This window comes from Rhinatrema bivittatum, chromosome 4 (assembly GCF_901001135.1).
Source record: "Rhinatrema bivittatum chromosome 4, aRhiBiv1.1, whole genome shotgun sequence".
Classification (NCBI taxonomy): domain Eukaryota; kingdom Metazoa; phylum Chordata; class Amphibia; order Gymnophiona; family Rhinatrematidae; genus Rhinatrema; species Rhinatrema bivittatum.
The window spans coordinates 23,014,001-23,032,591 of record NC_042618.1 but is presented as its reverse complement, the minus strand read 5'-3'; the positions used below and the strand labels follow the sequence as shown (position 1 = coordinate 23,032,591).

Below are 18,591 nucleotides of genomic sequence, written 5' to 3'. Positions count from 1 at the left end.
TATAACAGAGTATGGGGATGCTCCTTGAAACTCATTCTAAATGGACTGCAGAAGAGCTTTATTGATCTATTTAGAAGAACATTTTACAGAAAATTTTCACAACTGTTGTCACTTTCAGCCCAGTCAAACAAGGTTCTTCGGTAACAAAAAAACAAACCTTTTTTCAACTTGGATATTGGATTGCATATTCTACTGTTATAATTTGCCAGGACAGCATCTTCAAACTAAAGTGAAAGCCCATCAAGTCAGGTCTACATCAGCTTCCTTAGCGTATCTTTGCTCTGCCTTCACAGAAGATATATGCAAGATTACCATTTGGTCTTCCATCCATAATTTCACTGCTCATTACTGCCAGAAAGTGCTTCACATCAAAATAGTATTGGCAGACAGCTCTAAAGAGCTTATTTGATGCTTTCAGCTTTTCCCTCTAATATGTGACATTATAAGTTGCATAGAATTCTCTAATAACCTAAAAGCAAAATATACAATTTCAAGCAACCCTCAACTTGAGAATCATGTGGATGATTTCTGTCATGCTTGTCCACAGAGAAAGCAAAGTTGCTCACCTGTAAGAGAGATTCTCTGTAAACAGCTAGATGAATCACACCACATATCCCCCCACTCTCCTCTCCTTAAAGTTGAGGGTCAGCTTGCTACAAAGACTTAGGAGACTCACACGGTGGCAGCTGCCTGGGAAGAACTGCATATACTCTGAAAACCCTCAATTCTGAGTTCACAGAGCTTTCTAGTCTTGCTGCCATTGGTTGATGTCACCCCACTTGTATTGCTTATTTGTCCTGCTGTCTGTGGAGAACATCTGATAAGGATGAACTTTTTCTTTTTTTTATGAGTAGAAGGTACTGGTTCTTGAAAACAGTGGATAGGTTCTTTTATCTTGTTAGATTTTACATAGGTGTATAGCATTCTGAATGCTATGGGAAACAGTGAGTCAGTTTTATTTGTGATAATGCCTAGAGCAGCAGGCTTTGTCAGAAAACTTAAATGTTGTGGGCCAAGTGAAGGCTTCTAATAAATAAGTAAGAGCACCACAGACTAAATATTTGGAGGTCTTTTGAATTTTGCTTTCAGGTGGATTTTAGAACCACCATATAACCCCTTTGAGATCCATTGTGCTTCTGCTGTCAATTGACTACTGAATCTAGCCACTGGTCAACATAAGGCTTCTGTTTTCTATAGGAGTATGGTATTCATACAGAAACCGTGTTAAACCATATTGGTTACAATTTCCATTTGCACAAGGTAACTTTTCAAAAATAAGTGAAAGTTGGCTAAGGGGGAATTCTCTGAGGACAAGCAGGAATAGCAGTCCTCACAAGTGGGTGACATCTGATGAAGCCTGGCCTGGAACCTCTATGTCAAAGTTTCTAGAACTTTGTGCAAACTGATATACCATGTGGGGTTCCCTCATTCTTTTTCCACGGACCCATCAGTCATGGTTCTTCTGTATTTCCTGGGATATTTCTATTCCAGATCAGGCAGAAGTCATTCAGCGTGGACCCTGCAATCTTTTTCTATCTTCTAGTATTAAGTAGATTTTTTGGTCATTTTTCAGAAGTTTTTTGGGTACTGCTTTCACACCATGGTCCAATACATGCAAGATCTGCTGAAATGTGTGAGGTGGCCAGGCAGCTTCCTCAGAAGCAGTATGATAACCTCCAGTCACTGGTGAATAAGGGAATAGTGTATGGGAAATACACGTGGTCAGTGTAACAGATTGTCGGCTGATCCCTGCATAACCTGCTAACAGTTTTCTGGAATACACTTCTCAGAGCCAGCTACTTGCAGAAAACACAGCCTTATTCTACGTATCAGTATTTACACTTAAAACTTCTATTTTCTCTCCTGAGTCACCAGAGTCACACCAGTAAGGTATATTAATAGTCAGTTATAGGCCAGCCCAATTTCCCAGGACCATACAGCACTTCTCATCTGTACCTTTTGCAGATTTAGAAGCCCTAACCGAAGGCTGTAGGCATCTCTACTTCTGGATCCAGATAAGCCTTTCCTCTTGGCACCCTAGCTGGTCCTCTCTCTCTCTCTCTCTCTCTCCTTCCAACCTGTAATTTATCCTTAGCTGTGTCTCATTCAGTAATATACCTTTCCCTAGCTGCTACCTTGCTCCTTCTTCGCCAAGGATCTCCAGACTACATTTCCCAGCAGCCCTGAGCTTTCTGTTCCTTCTGGCTTTACAATTCCCTAGCCAACTCCTATTTACTCTTTCTTTCTGCTTAGTTTTAAGGTGGACAGGTCTAATTCCTCTTGAGGGTTTTAAGGTTAAGGTATCTTCCCCTACCCTTTGTCCATTACTGTCAGATCTATCTGTGTTTTCAAAATGGTCTCAAGAGTGTCTACCTTGAAGATTTGCACTCAGACTTGTCTGACTGTGAGCCTTAGACCTCTGACCTGAAGTCCAAGAAAGACTCTCTGATGTTCCATGGTTGGGAGAACCTCTTCGGAGATTGGGTCAAGGAAATGATGGCACAGATCAGAGACCACTGTGCAATGCTTCAGCAACTCTAAACAGCCACTTCAGACTTGCCCTGCTCTGTCAGGAGGTACCCACGTGAGAGCTGAGATGACACTTTTTTCCCAACCAAAGAGGCTTTTATCTCCCAACTTCTTAGTCCCATACCCAACTGACCTGCCCCCCCCCCCCCCTTTGTCCAAGGAAGCAGAGGGGCCCTTAAGCCACATCCAGCACCTCAGTCAAAGCCAGGGGTGGAGTTCTGACTAAATCACTAACAGCAGAACCCAGATCCTAGTACTTGTGCCGGAAGATCTTCCTGTCAGTCAGGTTTTATGTAAACCATTGGCCTAGTATTTGGGTCCTCAGCATAATATGAAGCGTGTACAGATTATATCTGTTGGCATTCCACTAAATTGACTAAATTGATTGGAGAAGTCTCCAAATCAGAACATATTACTGGAGTTCTCCTCCCTCTTAGAGACCAACGCAGTGCAGCTATTCCACCAAGACAGTGTTGGAATTCTGCTCAAAGTACTTCCTTGATTCCTAAGAAAACAGGGGGACACCATCACATCAGAGTTAAAGCCTTAATAAAGTATCTGAAAAGAGAAAAGTTGAAGATGGTTTCCTTGGGTACCTTAATTTCCATTTTGTAAAAGGGGGACTGGTTATACTCCCTTGATCTCAAGGATGTTTATATGCACATAAAGAGATTTCCAGATCACAGAAAATATCCAGATTTGTGGTAGAGGATAATCACCTCCAGTTTCGGCTGCTGCTTTTTGACCTAGCATCAGCTCCTCATATCCTCACAAAATGTACCTCTGTAGTGACAGCTTATTTACACAAACTGGGGGTGACCATTTCTCCTAACTGGGCAGTTGACTGATCAAAAACATATACAGTACATTCAGAAAGTATTCAGACCCTTCACTTTTTCCACATTTTGTTACATTAATCATCTAAAATGAATGTGCATTTCCCCCCCTCAATCTACACACTACCCCATAATGACAAAGCGAAATCAGGTTTGTAGAAATTTGTGCAAATTTTAAAAAAAACGAGTATATCACATTTTTATAAGTATTCAGACCCTTTACTTTAGTACTTTGAGGCACCTTTTGCAGTGATTACAGCCTCAAGTCATTTTGGGTATCATGCTACAATCTTGGCACACCTGGATTTGGGGATTTTCTCCCTTTCTTTTCTTGCAGATCCTCTCAAGCTCTGTCAGGTTGGATGGGGGAGTGTTGATCACAATTATTTTCGGGTCTCTCCAGAGATGTTTCCGTTCAAGTCTGGGTTGTGGATGGGGCCACTCAAGAACATTCACAGGCTTGTGCCGAGGCCACTCCTGCATTGTCTTGGCTGTGTGCTTATGGTCATTGTCCTGTAGGAAGGTGAATCGTCGCCCCAGTCTGAGGTCCAGAGCGCTCTGGAGCAGGTTTTCATCAAGGATCTCTCTGTACTTTGCTCTGTTAATATTTCCCTCAATGGTGACTAGTCTCCCAGTTCCTGCAGCTAAAAAACATCCCCACACATCATGATGCCACCACCATGCTTCACCATAGGGATGATATTTGCTAGGTGATGAGCTGTGCCTGGCTTTCCCCAGACATGACGCTTTTCATTCAGGCGAAAGAGTTCAGTCTTGGTTTCATCAGACCAGACATGCTCTGAGAATCCTTTCAGAACTCCAAGTGGCTTCCATCTGGCCACTCTACCATAAAGGCCTGATTGGTGGAGTGTTGCAGAAATGGTAATACTTCTGGAAGGTTCTCCCATATCCACAGTGGAACTCTGGAGCTCGGTCAGAGTGACCATTGGGTTCTTGGTCACCTCCCTGACCAAGGCCCTTCTCCCCCAATTGCTGAGTTTGGGCAGGCAGCAAGCTCTAGGACGAGTCTTGGTGGTTCCGAACTTCTTCCATTTGAGTGATGGAGGACACTGTGTTCTTTGGGACTTTCAATGCTGCAGCAATGTTTTATACCCTTCCCCAGATCTGTTCCTTGACACAATTCCTTTGACTTCATGGCTTTGATTTTGCTCTGACATGCACTGTCAACTGTGGGACGTATTATAAGCAGGTGAGTGCCTTTCCAAATCATGTCCAATCAACTGAATTTATCACAGGTGGACTCCAAGTTAGAGAAGCATCTCAATGATCAGTGGAAATAGGATGCACCTGAGCTCAACTTTGTCATAGCAAATGGTCTGAATACTTATGTAAATGTGATTTTTCACTCTCTTAAATTAACTTGCACAAATTTCTACAAACCTTATTTTTGCTTTGTCATCATGGGGCATTGTGTGTAGATTGAAGCAGGAAAAAATGCATATTTTTAGAATAAGGTTGTAATGTAAATATAGAAAAAATGAAGTGGTCTGAATACATTCTGAATGCACTGTAACTTGGACATGCCACAGAATCCATGTGCAGAACCATCTGAGTATTGAATTTACTATGGTTCATTATCAGTTACTCAAGGTCCCACTTGAGACAGTCGTCTCAATTGAAGTTTATTGGAGCTCTGCTATACATGACTTGTGCAAAAGCCTTCCTTCCACACAAAGGGCTAAATCATTGATATCTGCAGTGGAAAGAATCCAAGTGAGTTAACAGGTATTGACATGGGAAATGTTAAGGCTGTTGGGCTGTATGTCATCAACAATGCATGTTACTCCCTTGCCACTTTTCTGTATGAAAAGAGCCCAATAGACCTTCAGATCACAGTAAGTTCAAACCACTCAGGATCTTTGAGAGAGCATCCACATCACTCATCTGCTCAGGGTCTCCCTGTTGTGGTAGCTGATCAATTCCAGTCTGACCAGAGGCATACCTTTCAAATTTGTCCTGTTCATAGAAGCATCCAATCTAGGGTGGGAAACCCATATAAAAGGACTTTGCACGCAAGACTTTTGGTCTGCTCAGAAAAAACTTCATCAGATACATTTCCTAGAACTGTGTCAGGAGACTGTGTCCAGATATAGGTCTGGGCCATCTCTCAGGGGACTTGTCCTGAGAGCCATGTATCTGGAAAGCAAGGAGAATGTCTTTGTGGTCAGATTAAGTTGGGTCCTGGAACCCCATGAATAGTCCCTGGATTGTGGAATAGCAAGTCAGATATTCCACGGGTGAAGCACGCCTATGGTAGATTTGTCTCCCTGGAGCACAAAGTTCCCTCTGTATTTGAGGAAAGGAGCTAGGGCAAACTAGCCTTGGATGTCTTTGCCCTTGGGGTTGCAGGCCTACTATATGCATTTCCTCAGATTCTGCTCATAGCGATGAATTTGACAATAAGAGAAGACAAAGGATCTTTGATCCTCTTAGTCCACTTTTGGCCCAGACAGATTTGATCCAAACAGGGTTCTGATCAGACTGAGGAATTCCTCAACTGTCATCGCTCAGGATTGGGGATGGTTGTATCATCTCAACGTCATATCCTTTGCTCTCACAGCTTGGATGTTGAGAGAGTTACACTACAAGCCCTGGATCTCTGAGGATATGTTCTTATAACTTCAAGAAAGGAGTTCATGAGGAAGTCCTTGGAGGTTTGCCTTATGGTGTAAGCAGAAGGTCTTTGAACCTTTTTTTCTGCTCCACACAAAAACTGCTTGATTACCTTCTATATTTGTCAGATCTCAAAACCAACTCAGTAAGAGTTCAACTCTGTGCAGTTGATGCCTATAACCAATATGTAGAAGATTGACCCATCTCTGAATAGCCTTTGATTATCTGATTCATATGGGGCCTGCTTCTTTTGAAGCCTCCAATCGAGCCTCATTCTGTGTCTTGGAACTACAGTGTGGCACTAACCCAACTGATGAAAGCTCCCTTTGAGTCCCTATGACCTGAAGTACCTTACCTGGAAGGTCATATTTGGTGGTGGTGACTTTGCACACAGGGTCTGTGATCTCCAGGCTTTAACTTAACTACCCTACACTGTTTTATCATGATAGGGTGGTTCTGTGAAGCTAAACAAAGTTTCCTCTTAAGGTAGTATCAGAATTCAATCTTAACCAGTCAGTTGTCCTTCCACTGTTTTTCACAGGACAAAGTTTACCAAATTGAACAACTGCACAATTCGAACTGCAAGAAAGCTTTGGCCTTCTAAACGAAACAAACTGAAACCCATAGAAAGTCCACCCAGTTCTTTGTTTCTTTTAACAGACTTTATCCAATTGGTTAGCAGATTGCACTCCTTATGTTATGCCCAGATGAGCCTGGATCTGGTGGGTAATTTCAAGGCTTTCAATGTCAGAGCCACAGCAGCACTGGTAGCCCACCTAACATTGATCTTCATGGAGCAGATCTGCAAAACTTTTTGACATGGTTCGGTCCTCATATTCACATCACACTATTGTTTGGATGTGATAGGCTCACCTAGTCTGTCCTGCGGAATCAGATATAGAATCCATGTCCATCCTTCCTAGAGCCTGTTTTTATTCCAGGCTGCCACTTTCCTAGAAAAATATAGAAGAAAAAATACATGTTGCTAACAAACACTGTTGTGCCCATAGGCACTATTTTGTTTCCCTTTTTTCATGTGTGGCTGTCTGTAACTAGGGAGTCCCTAATTGTGAGAATTGCCATCCTGCTTGTCCTTGAACACCTGTTACAGGTATGCAATTCTTCTTTCATTGAAACCTGATTTATAAAGCATGAATTATAGTAAGGGTAAAGCAATGTAATTATTGTTACAAAACTGGTATTCATTCATGTAAGACTTTTTTTTTCCCCAGGGTGACTGTGTCCAAAATATAAAACATTCTAAAAATTGTGTAGTAACCTAGTTGAGTAAAAATTAACTTTGTGGCTCTGCAAAGATGCCAAGATAGAATAGATTTAAGGTCTTCCTATGTTTTTGTTTTTATTCTGTTTTTTTTCAGTGGCTATAATCCCCTGTCAGCATTCACTGGCATTGCAGAAACATGTGTAAATTAGTGTTTACCATATTCTGCAGATCTGGTTTATAGCACTGTGGGTGGCTTTTTAACTGCATATTAAATCAGGAAAATAGTTTGAAAGAAACGTGAGGACAAAGATACAAGATTGTGTATGCATAGAGATTTCCTTTGCTTTGAAGTTTGTGGCAATATAGATGCCAAGTTACAAAAAAAAAAAAAAAAAGGATCATATTTGATTGCTAAACATTTGTTTAGTGGGTTTATCATTACAATTTAGTTTCCATTCATCAGCTAGACTTGATTATGCTGGTGGCGTTGATTGTAAATAGGCAGCAAAAAGAAGCAAGATGTTATAGTGGTTTGCATTAAAAGAAATATGTATGTTTTAGGTTTCTGGTATTAAGCACAAACATTAGTCTGGCACACTTAACCTTGTGAAGCCCATCATTGCCATGTGGTTTGTCTTACAGGTGCAATTGTCCCAATCTTAAGTCGACGACAAACCTGACTTGTACGGATGGCATGGGGGTTTAATTACTAATAAGGATGTAAGGTATTAAAGGACTATTTCAATCTAACCAGCTAGAAATTTGCTGAGTAGTAGGCTAACATTTTCTCCCATGGTATATAGTAGAAAAATATAGCACTAGAACCCCTTTCTAAAGTGGAAAGCTGTTTTGTTATTTAGTAAAGTAATTTTAAGTTTTTTTTTTGTCCTGGTGAACTCAGTCCTCAAGTACCATAAACAGGTCAGGTTTTCAGGATATCTACAATGAATGTGCTTCCATTGTATGCAAATCTATCTCATGCATATTCATTATGGACATCCTGAAAACCTGGCCTGTTTGTGGCACTTGAGGACTGGAGTTTGCCATCACTGTTCTAGATTATATGCACTTAAATCTTACCCTAAAGTAAGTAAAACTTTGAATACTTATATAAAATTGGGGAAAAGGGCAACAGCTGAAAGCTATATACACTAAAACTCATAGTATGGGAAATTGTCCTGGATCTAGAGGCAATTGACTTGGATGTAGTGGTTATCTCTGAGATGTGGTACATTGAAATACAGGCTACAGTCTATTCAGGAAGGATTGGGTAGGAAGGAGGGGAGGTGGCATGACATCCCAACTGCAGAATATATATATTTTTTATTTTATTTGTAAGTTTTTATATACTGAAGTATTGGTGTTGGCCTTCACTCCGGTTTACATTTGTAACAACATTGTACATTCAAATCAGAAGACAGCTGTAATAACAGTATACATTAAAATCAAAAGATAACTGTAACAAGAGTTTACATTCCAAAAACATCAGGTTAACGAAAGAAAACAGTTATGAATGAGAACAGTTATTCAAACATGACAAAGGTGGTGGCTTGAGACATATTACTGGAGAGGGGTCATAAGTTGGAGTTATCGTATAAATAGATGGGAGAAGTTGGGGAGCTTGATCAATGAGGAGAGGGGGTTATGGTGATGGTTAAGGGAGTGTGTGCTGTGCAATGGTTGGTTTAGCCTATCCCATCCTTGTAGGCTTGTTTGAAGAGCCATGTTTTGAGCAGTTTCTTGAACGATATGGTATTGCTTTCGAGTCTTAGGTTGGTAGGGTGTTCCATAGATGAGGTCCGGCTATTGAGAATGCTCTTTTCCTGGTTGTGGCAAGTTTGGCTGTGGTTACTGATGGGGATCTGTAGATGAGCTTTGTTTGTTGTTCTGGTGTTGCGTTGAGTGGTGTGTTTTGATTAGGGTGTTAATGCTGTCGTCATTGTGGTGAGTTGAGTTGTGGATGATTGCTAGTGTTTTGTATTCGATTCTTTTTTCTACCAGAGCCAGTGTAGCTCTTTTAAGACAGGGGAGATGTGGTCATTTCTTTTGTGACCAGTGAGGATTCGCGCTGTGGCGTTTTGTAGTATTTGTAGAGGGTGGAGGGTTGATTTGGTGAGACCTATCATGAGCGAGTTGCAGTAGTCGATGCTTGAGAAAATCAAGGATTGTAGGATGGTTCTGAAGTCTGTTTGGTTTAGCAATGGTTTGAAGTGCTTGAGAATTGATAGCTTGTGGAATCCTTCTTTTATTTTCATGGAGATGTGCTTTTTAAGGTTGAGCTGTGGGTCAAGCCATATTCCCAGGTCTTTGACGTTTTCTTTTAGTTTAATGGGGTTGTTGTCTATGAAAATGGAGTGGTTCTGATGATCTCCGGTGTTAATTCTTTCAATCAGGATACATTCAGTTTTGTCTGTGTTGATGCATAGTTTCAGTTGGTTTAATAGGAGTTTAATTTTGTTAATGGTTGTGGCTGCAAGTTGTAGTGCATTCTCAATGGTGTTTGTGACTGGGATGAGAAGCTGTATGTCATTGGCGTACAGGAAGTAGGTGACACTGAGACTGGATAGGAGTTGGCAAAGAGGTAATAAATAAATGTTGAAAAGGATTGCTGATAGAGAGGAGCCTTGGGGGACTCCGGTTTCAAGTGGGATGGCTTCGGAGTTGTGGTTGTTTGAAATTTACCTTGTATGTTCTGTTTTGGAGGAAAGATGTGAACCAGTCTAGGGTTTTCCCTGTTAGATCGATTTCAGACAGTCTGGAGATTAAGCCTTTGTGTTTGACTGTGTCGAAAGCGGCCGATAGATCAAGAAGGATGAGGATGTATCGTTGTCCGTTGTCAAATCCTCTTAGGATGGTGTTTGATAGGTTGATGAGTAAGGTTTTGGTGCTGTGATTTTTTCTGAAGCTGTGTTGGGTGGGGTATAAGATGTTGTTTGTATCTAGATGATCGTTCAGTTGTTTGAGGAGCGGCCTTTTGGTTAGCTTGGCAAGGAACGAGAGGTTTGATTATAGGGCGGTAGTTGCTTAGGTCGCTAGGGTAGAGGTTCTTCTTTTTTAGGATGGGTTTTATGGTAGCTATTTTTAGTTTGTCCGGTAGTTCTCCTTCTAATGATTTGTTTATAATTGCTGAGATGGTTGGCGAGATGGTTTGGGAGATTTCTTTTAGTGAATGCGTTGGTATGGTGTCAAGATTGTGACGGGCTGGGTTTAATGACTTGATTAGCTTCTCCGTTTCAGTGATTGATATAGGTTCAAAATTGGCCCAGGGTGTGATGTCTTTGTATTTCAGTTGAGTTGTTGTTTGTGGTCTTAATTATTTTTTCAGATATTTTGCTGATTTTGTTTTTGAAGAACAATGCAAGATCTTGGCTTAGGTTTTTTTAGGGAGAGAGTTATTGTCCGCCGCAATTAGGTTGTTTACTATGTTGAAGAGGGATTTCGAGTTATTTGAGGAATTTAAGATTTTACTGCAGTATTCTTTGATTTGTTTATCAAGCTTTTATAGAAGGCAAGGTGGGTACAGTATCTTTCAAGAGTTAGTTGACATTTGTTTTTTCACCAGTCTTTTTCTTTTCGTCTTAGGGTGGATTTGGTCTCCTTGAGTTGGGAATTGAACCAGGGATTGCGGTTTTGTCTTTTTGATTTGATTAGTTTGGTTCTTTCCGGGTTTATGGTGTTGGCCGTTTCATGATGCCATGATTGGGTGGCATTGTTTATATTGTCGAGATCTATGTTTGACATTTGTTTTTCCAGCTAGTGTTGGAGTAGGTCGGGTGAGAAAGGTGGTCTGTACTTGAATGAGAGTGTTTTGCTGGTTTCATTCTTATTGGTGACATTGGTTTGGGTCATGCATTGAAGGAGAAAGTGGTCCGACCATGGGATATATATATATATATATATATATATATATAGATATATAGATATATAGATAGATGTATAGATATAGATATATAGATATATATATATATATACCACAGAATTGCAAGCATTACAAGGTAAGAAATACTGTGGATTAATTTGGAAAAAGAATAAAACATCTGTGTATATTGGTATAATATACAAGACCTCCATGACAAAAGAAATGGATAGAGATTTAATGGAGCTATTCACAAAATTACTAGGAAAGGGGAGGTGCTATTGCTAGAGGATTTCAGTCTGCCAGATGTTGATTGGGACATCCCAACTGCAGAATCTTCTAGAAGGAAGTACTGTTCTCTGCAGGAAGAACTGTTCTGTCAACTACTGTTAGAAACCACATGAGATGGGGGTGATTGCCAGTGTGGACAATATCGCTGATAATCTGTGAGCCAGTGATAACCAGATGATATGGTTCTATATTAGTGTTCAGGAAATGAAGGTTCATTCAAAGGCAAGTGTTCTAGAATTCAGAAAAACTAACTTTGTTGTAATGGGGGAGTACCCCAATAAAAATGTAAGGGAAACAGAAGAGCAGTAGACAAAATTAAAAAGTGATATAAGGGCAGCTAAACCTTTTGTTACGAAAGTAAATAAAGGAAGGGAAAAGGCTGCTGTGGCTTTCTAAAGAGGCAGCTAAAAAGGTTAGCATTTCTAAACTACAAGAGAATCACATAAGGCAGTTGACAATATCTGGAAAAGCTAATAGAAGCTGGGAAAGTAATCAGGATTGCAGAAATTAAAATGGAGGAAAAAATAGCAAATATTGTAAAATGGTGCGGGGACAGGACCTTTCTTTTTTTTTTTTTTTTTTTAAAGATATGTTAGTGATCGAAGGAAGTGCAAAAGTGGCATTGTGAGACCTAGAGCTGAAGGGAAAGAATATGTAGAGACTGAGGAAAAAGTGAAATTGCTTAAATATTTCTAATCTATGTTCACTGTAGAAAGGCTAGAAACAGCACATAAAATGAGCGCACACAAGATTGGAATTGAGGTAAACTTTAATCGATTTTCAAAAAAAGTGTATATGTGAGGAGCTAATTAAACTTGGATAAGGCAATGGGGCTGGATGAGATACATCTGAGGATACTAAGGAAACTTAGAGAAGTTCTGGCAGCTCCACTGGCTGACTTTTTCAATGCTTCTTTATTTATTTTATTTATTATTTAACAGTTTTATATACCGAAGTTCTGGTAACAGAGTTACTAATCATTTTGGTTTACATTACAATTGAATTGACAGTATAGAGTCTAAAGTAGTTTCAAAGGGACTGGAGCTGGGTGGATGTGGTTCCAATTCAGAAAAGTGGAAGTAAGGAGAATCTAGAAACAGGCTGGTTAGTCTGACCTCTCTGGTGAGCAAAGTAATGGAATCACTGCTAAAAGAGGATAGCACAGTTTCTGAAATCCAATGGATTGCAATAACGGAGGCAGCATAGTTTTTACCAGAGGTAGATCTTGTCAGACGAATCTGATCAACGTTTTAATTGGGTGACCAGAGAATTGAATCAAGGGAGAACACTAGATGTAGTCTACTTAGATTTCAGTAAGGCCTTCAACGTGGTTTCACATAGGTGACTTATAAATAAATTGACACCCTTGGTTTGGGCCCTTGAGTGAATGGACTGGATTAGAAATTGTTGAGTGGGAGGCAATAAAGGGTAGAGGTAAATGGTGTACACTCCAAGGAGGTGGGTCTTACTAATGGTGTGCCTAAGGGATCAGTCATTGGACTGGTTCTTTTCAATAGTTCGTGAGCAACATTGTGGAAGGATTTTTAGGAGAGGCTTGTCTTGCCAAAGATACCAAAATCTGCAACAGGGTAGACAGCCAGAAAAATGTGGAAAATAAGGGGATGTAATGAAGCTTGAGGAATGATCTAGGGTCTGGCAACTAAAATGTAGTGCTAAAAATGCATAGTAATGCGTTTAGGATGCAAAATCCCATGGGAGAGGTACAGTATTAGTGTTGAAATCCTTATAAGCACAAAAGAGCAGAATCTGGGGATGATTGTATCAGATAATCTTAAGGTGGCCAAACAGGTGGATAAAGTGATAGCAAAAGCCAGAAAGATGCTTGGCAGTATAGGGAGAGGAATGTTCAGAAGAAAAAGGGAGGTGATATTGCCCCTGTATAGATCCCTGGTGAGACCTCACCTGGAATACTGTGTACAGAGCTGGAGGCTGCACCTTCAAAAGGATTAAACAGTTTGGAGTCGGTCTGAAGGGAGGCTACTAAAATGGTCAGTGGTCTTTGTTCTAAAGCATGTGGGGATAAACTTAAAGAACTAAAAATGTGTATCCTGGAGGAAAGGCGAGAGAGGGGATATATGATAGTGACATTTAAATACATTCAAGGTTTCCAGGCGATCCTCTTTTAAGAGGAAGGAGGGGGTCTTGGGATAAGAGTGAAAGGGGTTAGACTCAGGAGTAATCTTAGGAAATATTTCTTTACAGAGAGGATAGTGGTTGCATGCAACAGTCTCCCAGTGGAGATGATGAAAACAAAAATAGTATCTGAATTTTAAAAAGCATGGTATAAACACAAGGGATCCCTGAGGGATTGATGGGAATTATAAAGCTAAATTAGTTGGGTAGATGGGCAGACTGGATAACCCATATGGTGTTTCTGCTCTCCATATCAGTATACCTATAGCAGGTGATTTTTAAAAATTTACCATTTGGGGAGGAAAAAGTGAGTCATAAATATGCAGCAAATAATTCTCCTGGAAATGTTTTTTAAAGTATTTTGCTACTTTGATGTGACTTGCTTCTTCAGGAAAGCAGTGCAACATAATAGCTACCATTTCTAGTCAGCTACAGTGACATTTCCTACTTTAAATTTAATGCTGAGATTAAGATACCCATTTAAAATGTTGTTCTACAAAATTTCTGAGCTGTGTAAATAGTTGCATATATATCTGAAGATATTTGGCCAGCTATGTATTTTTTGTATGATGTAAAAAAAATATTCAAGCAGGCACAGGGAGATGTTCAGCTCTGCTTTGGAGCTTCTCCTTACATTATTTTTTGCCCATCTTGAAATTTCATAGCATTGGAAGCATTTTAGAAATTAGTTTTTATTTAATTTAAAAAAAAAAAAATGTTCCTTTCATTTTCTGTTTTGTAGAATAAAAATGTTATAAGTAATTAAATAGAAAGTACTGTATTTTTCATTAATTATATATGTTTAATTTTCAGAAATGCATATGTGGAGTGTGGATCAAGGTTTGAAGGTGCGAAATGAAGTATGGCAGTTACATACTGAAGATCCTGCAGGCGGAATGCCGGAGTGATTGAAAACATGGGTGCTAATGCATCTAACTACCCACATTCATGCTCCCCAAGGGTAGGGGGAAACTTGCAGACTCAGCAAACGTTTATAGGTAATGTGTTCACTTTTTTCTGAATGACTTGTGCTTTCAAGCATTAAAGAAGGCCAAATCTACTAAAAAAAAAATGTTCTTAGAAGTAAGAGATCAGTAAATCTAAAGTGGATTCCTCTAAATACCTGCCCTTTTTTTTTTTTTATAATGTACATTGAGTAGTCTGATTCTTCTAGGCAGAAGTTGATATGTACATAAAACTATTTCCACTGCCCGGTTTTCTCGTATTTCCCACATTCTGCCCCAACCCCCCTCCCCCCCCCCCTTCCTTAACCCATGATGTTGGCTTGAGATTTGAGGCCCCTTACTAAACCAAGGACTGAAATGGAAGATGCCCTTTGAAGTTGAAAGCTCCTGGTGTGCCAGCAGGGGGTTCACAGCAGTTACCTGCCTTCCTGTAGAGACTTGATTTTAACAGTCCTACAGTGTAGTATGCATCTTTTCTGTGGATTCAGGAGGGCTATGCCAACTGAGAAGTATGCCTGAACAGAAGACCAAAATGGAGAAGGAAATTCCCAGAGGCCTCTGCGTGTCTTTGGCCTGCCTGGGCTGAATGGACTCTGAGTGACTTACAGAATGTCAACAGCTGGAACATTTTCAGGCATTTTGCCGCAAAGCTTCAGGAGGTCAGCAGTTCTAAACAGTTTTAAATGGCCTTCACTGTCATATATATCATATTCAGGGAAAGGGGTGTCTGGGAATGGATGTGAATATAAGTGAAAGGTAATATTTTGTTTGGGAAGGTAATATGTGACAGTTTGTCTGAGGAGTTGTAGGGTGTTCCTTTGGGGGGGGGTATGGATGCTTTTGTGTAGGTGAGGGTGTGGCTTGAATTGAGAAGCTGAATTTATTTTCTCTGGCATGGGTGGGTGTATTGGGATGTGGAGATGGGAGGGCCTGCAGGTGGGAGGAGTTTGTATGAAGAGGGTTTACTTTGGAAGCAGCCTTTTATGCCATCTACTTCAGTTATTTTCCTTTTCTCTGCCAGTGGTGCTCTGTGGCAAAGTAATGGTAGGGTTGGAGGGGGGCTTGTCTTTTAGAGAAGAGCACTGATCAGCATTTTACCAGAACAACTTCTAACAGTTTCTTATAGAAAGCAATGAGGACTTTTTTTTTTTGGAGAATGTTCTCTGAAAATATTGATCTGATGTTTCTTGTTTTCAAACTTCAAAATAATTCACATTTTATTTCTGCAGCCCAAATTTAGTGGATTTCTATCCCTTTTTTGGAGAGCTGTTGTGCATGCAGATGGATTTTGATACCTTTTACATAATTCTTTCCAAATTTCTATATATTGGAAAGCATAAAAATGGAAGAGAGAGGTACATAAAGCTGTCCTTCAGTTTCTGGGAGGAGGGGTGGCAGGCAGCTAGCCATTTCTGCTTAGCACTGATTGCTGCATTTCCTCTCCACTGGATATGGTAGCTTTTGTATCAATAGAGACAGCAACTGAGCTGCTTCTTTTTGCAATAGTCAGTAGAAGGGTATCATGAGGTGGGAGGAAGAGGTGGAGGCTGAATAAATGAACAGCAAAATTAGAGGGACAGGCGAGGGCAGATTGTGACAAAAAAAAAATTGGCTCAGGATGGGAGGCAATGGCAAGGAAGTTCCAGGAAGGGGAGGAGTTTCTCTCCTTCCTCTCTCCATACTCCCAACAGTCTCCCTCCCTCCTCACCTTACTGCTGGGCCTGCGGCTCCTGTTAGCTAAAGCCTTTTGCACAGCAGGCCCCTCTTCACATACACCTGTCTGGTCCACTTTTTTAATGCATTTCACTGCTTAGTCTTTCACTAGATTTCTCTATTTGCCACAAGTCCAATATATCTTGTCAGCTGTATATTTCTCCTTTGAAGCTGTTAGTTTGCAATCCTATCTTTTTTTTTTCTTTTCATGAATGGGATTAACCCTTATCCCACGTCAGAGGACATTACCAGGTCTAGTTACATTTCCAACTCTTTTCCCTACCCATCCATGTCTCTGCAAATGCCATACCTAAGGACTTTTGTGTTGAGAAAAGTGGTATGGTTGTAATGCTATGCATTTTTAGTTGTGGTCATCCTGAGATTCTTGTGGTTGGGGGATGGGTGCATACATTAGCCTTTTCTATTCTACTCATCTCCAGGGAATGACACCCAATACTTTCCCTTTTATTGCCAAGCCCTAGCAGCAGTCCTCATGTTTTTCTGTTTTGGACAGTTTGTGACTGGCATCTTTCAACTCACTGCACAGAACTAAGAATATGTAACTCTTCAGAGAACTAACCCACTTTCCAAGAGTGTGATTTGGTCTTTTTTCATAAAGGAGAAACTGCATCTAAAGCCCTACTAAGATTGGAATTCCAAGCCTTGATAAGGCTACCAACTACTGAGAGAGATGGGCCCTGAACAATACAGGATCAATTTTACCAGAAGAATACAGAAATTGCCAGTCAGAATTTACTACCTCCGACTTCAAGACAAAAAAAATAAAAATATTGGTTTGGGAAAAGGTAGTAGCTTCAATTGGAAGGTTTTGCAATGGACTATTTCATATTTAAATTCATCCTCAACATTTCATAGTCCAGCACTCTGAATGTAAAGAATGGCCAGCAGTTTCTCCACTTTTTGATCTAAGTATGCCCCCTCTCCACCCACCCCATATCGTCCACCATTTGAGTAGCACTTCATAATCCTCCTATTGTGGGAAGAGATGGTTTTACAAATTTGAGAGGTGAAGGCAGCAACAAGGATTGTGTTGGGTGTTTGTATAGATTCTCTTTCAAAATGAACTGTAATTTTTCAATCATCTCAATGGTAAAATTTAGTTAAGCTTGTGCGTGCTGCAGATTTTTGTAGCAAATATGAGTTATACTGCAGCTTTAATAGAAGTAGAAGGCACTAATATCTGACCTATTTAGTCTAGCATTTGAATGTTTTCTGCATAATTTGCATAAGAAATGGATTCAAGTATCTGCAGTTTATGTAAATTGTCTTTAATTTTATAGTCAGTGTACCATTTTTTCCTCCAAAGGTGAAATTACATTTACTTTTATTTCACCCAGATTGATTTTCTCCAAAAATTTCTGGGAAAATCTGGAGTGATGTTAGTGTCATGATGGGGCATATTAGTGCCAGTGTCATATAGACAAGTAACAAAGAACAGAAACACTAAGAGAACTCCACAATTCATGGTCTTTTATTAGCCATTGATTGACTGTTTTTGTTACATGGGCAGTGTATGTATAACCAGTTACCATTTAAGGTTGAGAACACTCTTAGCTAAAGGATTTGAAAAGTATAAGACCAATTGTTTTGTTTTTTTTAGGATCGTTACATAATACCTTAGCACTACCTTCAACACTTACTCAGGGTTAACTCTGTGGATACTTGGAGGATCCTGCTAACGTGCCCCTACTTTGGCAATCTCCTCCCCACCAACTGGGTTCCCTTTTGCCTGTGAGCAAGTTCCCGCAAGGTATCCCCCAGTGGTTTCTAGGGATACTGGGACCCAATAAAACTTGCGGGTTGCAAAGATCCTAGAAATACATCTACAGCCCAAATTTTAAAAAATGCTGGGATCACCAGTCTGTCACAGAGACAGAACTAACAAACTGAAAAGTTTTTTAAGAAATAGCAAACAGAAAAAAAGTTTTAATTTGCAAACAGCCAACAGGTAAAATAACAAGGATTCATACAGTTAAAGCTATCTAGACTGGTTTCACACTACTTATCCAACTGGTCTGGTGGAAGTTCAGAATAGGCTGTGCCTCAGTAGGATGTGTAGAGCTGGGACTGGACACCCAGCTGAGACTAGAGAGTTCTAGCACATTCAGGGTTACTTTTTGTTGCCTGTTACCAAAGGACCAATTGGGGCACAAAGTAATAACTTTTTGACCTCTAGCACTGCAGGATGTTACAATCTTACAACTCCCTGAGAATTCTGGGAAACGTGCTGTCCAACCCTCGTTCTGAATCAAGTAGACCTGCCAAGTTTCAGGTGCACCTGAGGACATCTCAAAGCGAGCTTAAGGGAAAATAATTTTCTTTAGGAGGAAACAAAATTCCCAGAGCAAAACAAGGAATCACAATGCA

General features: G+C 40.2%; 1 protein-coding gene across 6 annotated transcripts in view; it reads left to right on the top strand.

Annotated features, from left to right (window-relative positions):
* The window catches only part of BTBD7 (BTB domain containing 7), a 235,697-nt gene that overhangs the window by 74,648 nt on the left and 142,458 nt on the right, over positions 1-18,591 (top strand). For 5 of the 6 annotated variants that reach the window (XM_029597853.1, XM_029597852.1, XM_029597851.1 and 2 more), the window contains one exon: positions 14,339-14,523. In XM_029597853.1, coding sequence (XP_029453713.1) covers positions 14,442-14,523 — 82 coding nt within the window. In that variant the 5' untranslated portion in view covers positions 14,339-14,441. Of the gene's footprint in view, positions 1-7,866; positions 7,950-14,338; positions 14,524-18,591 lie in introns of all 6 variants that reach the window. The other variant, XM_029597849.1, reaches the window with a different exon arrangement.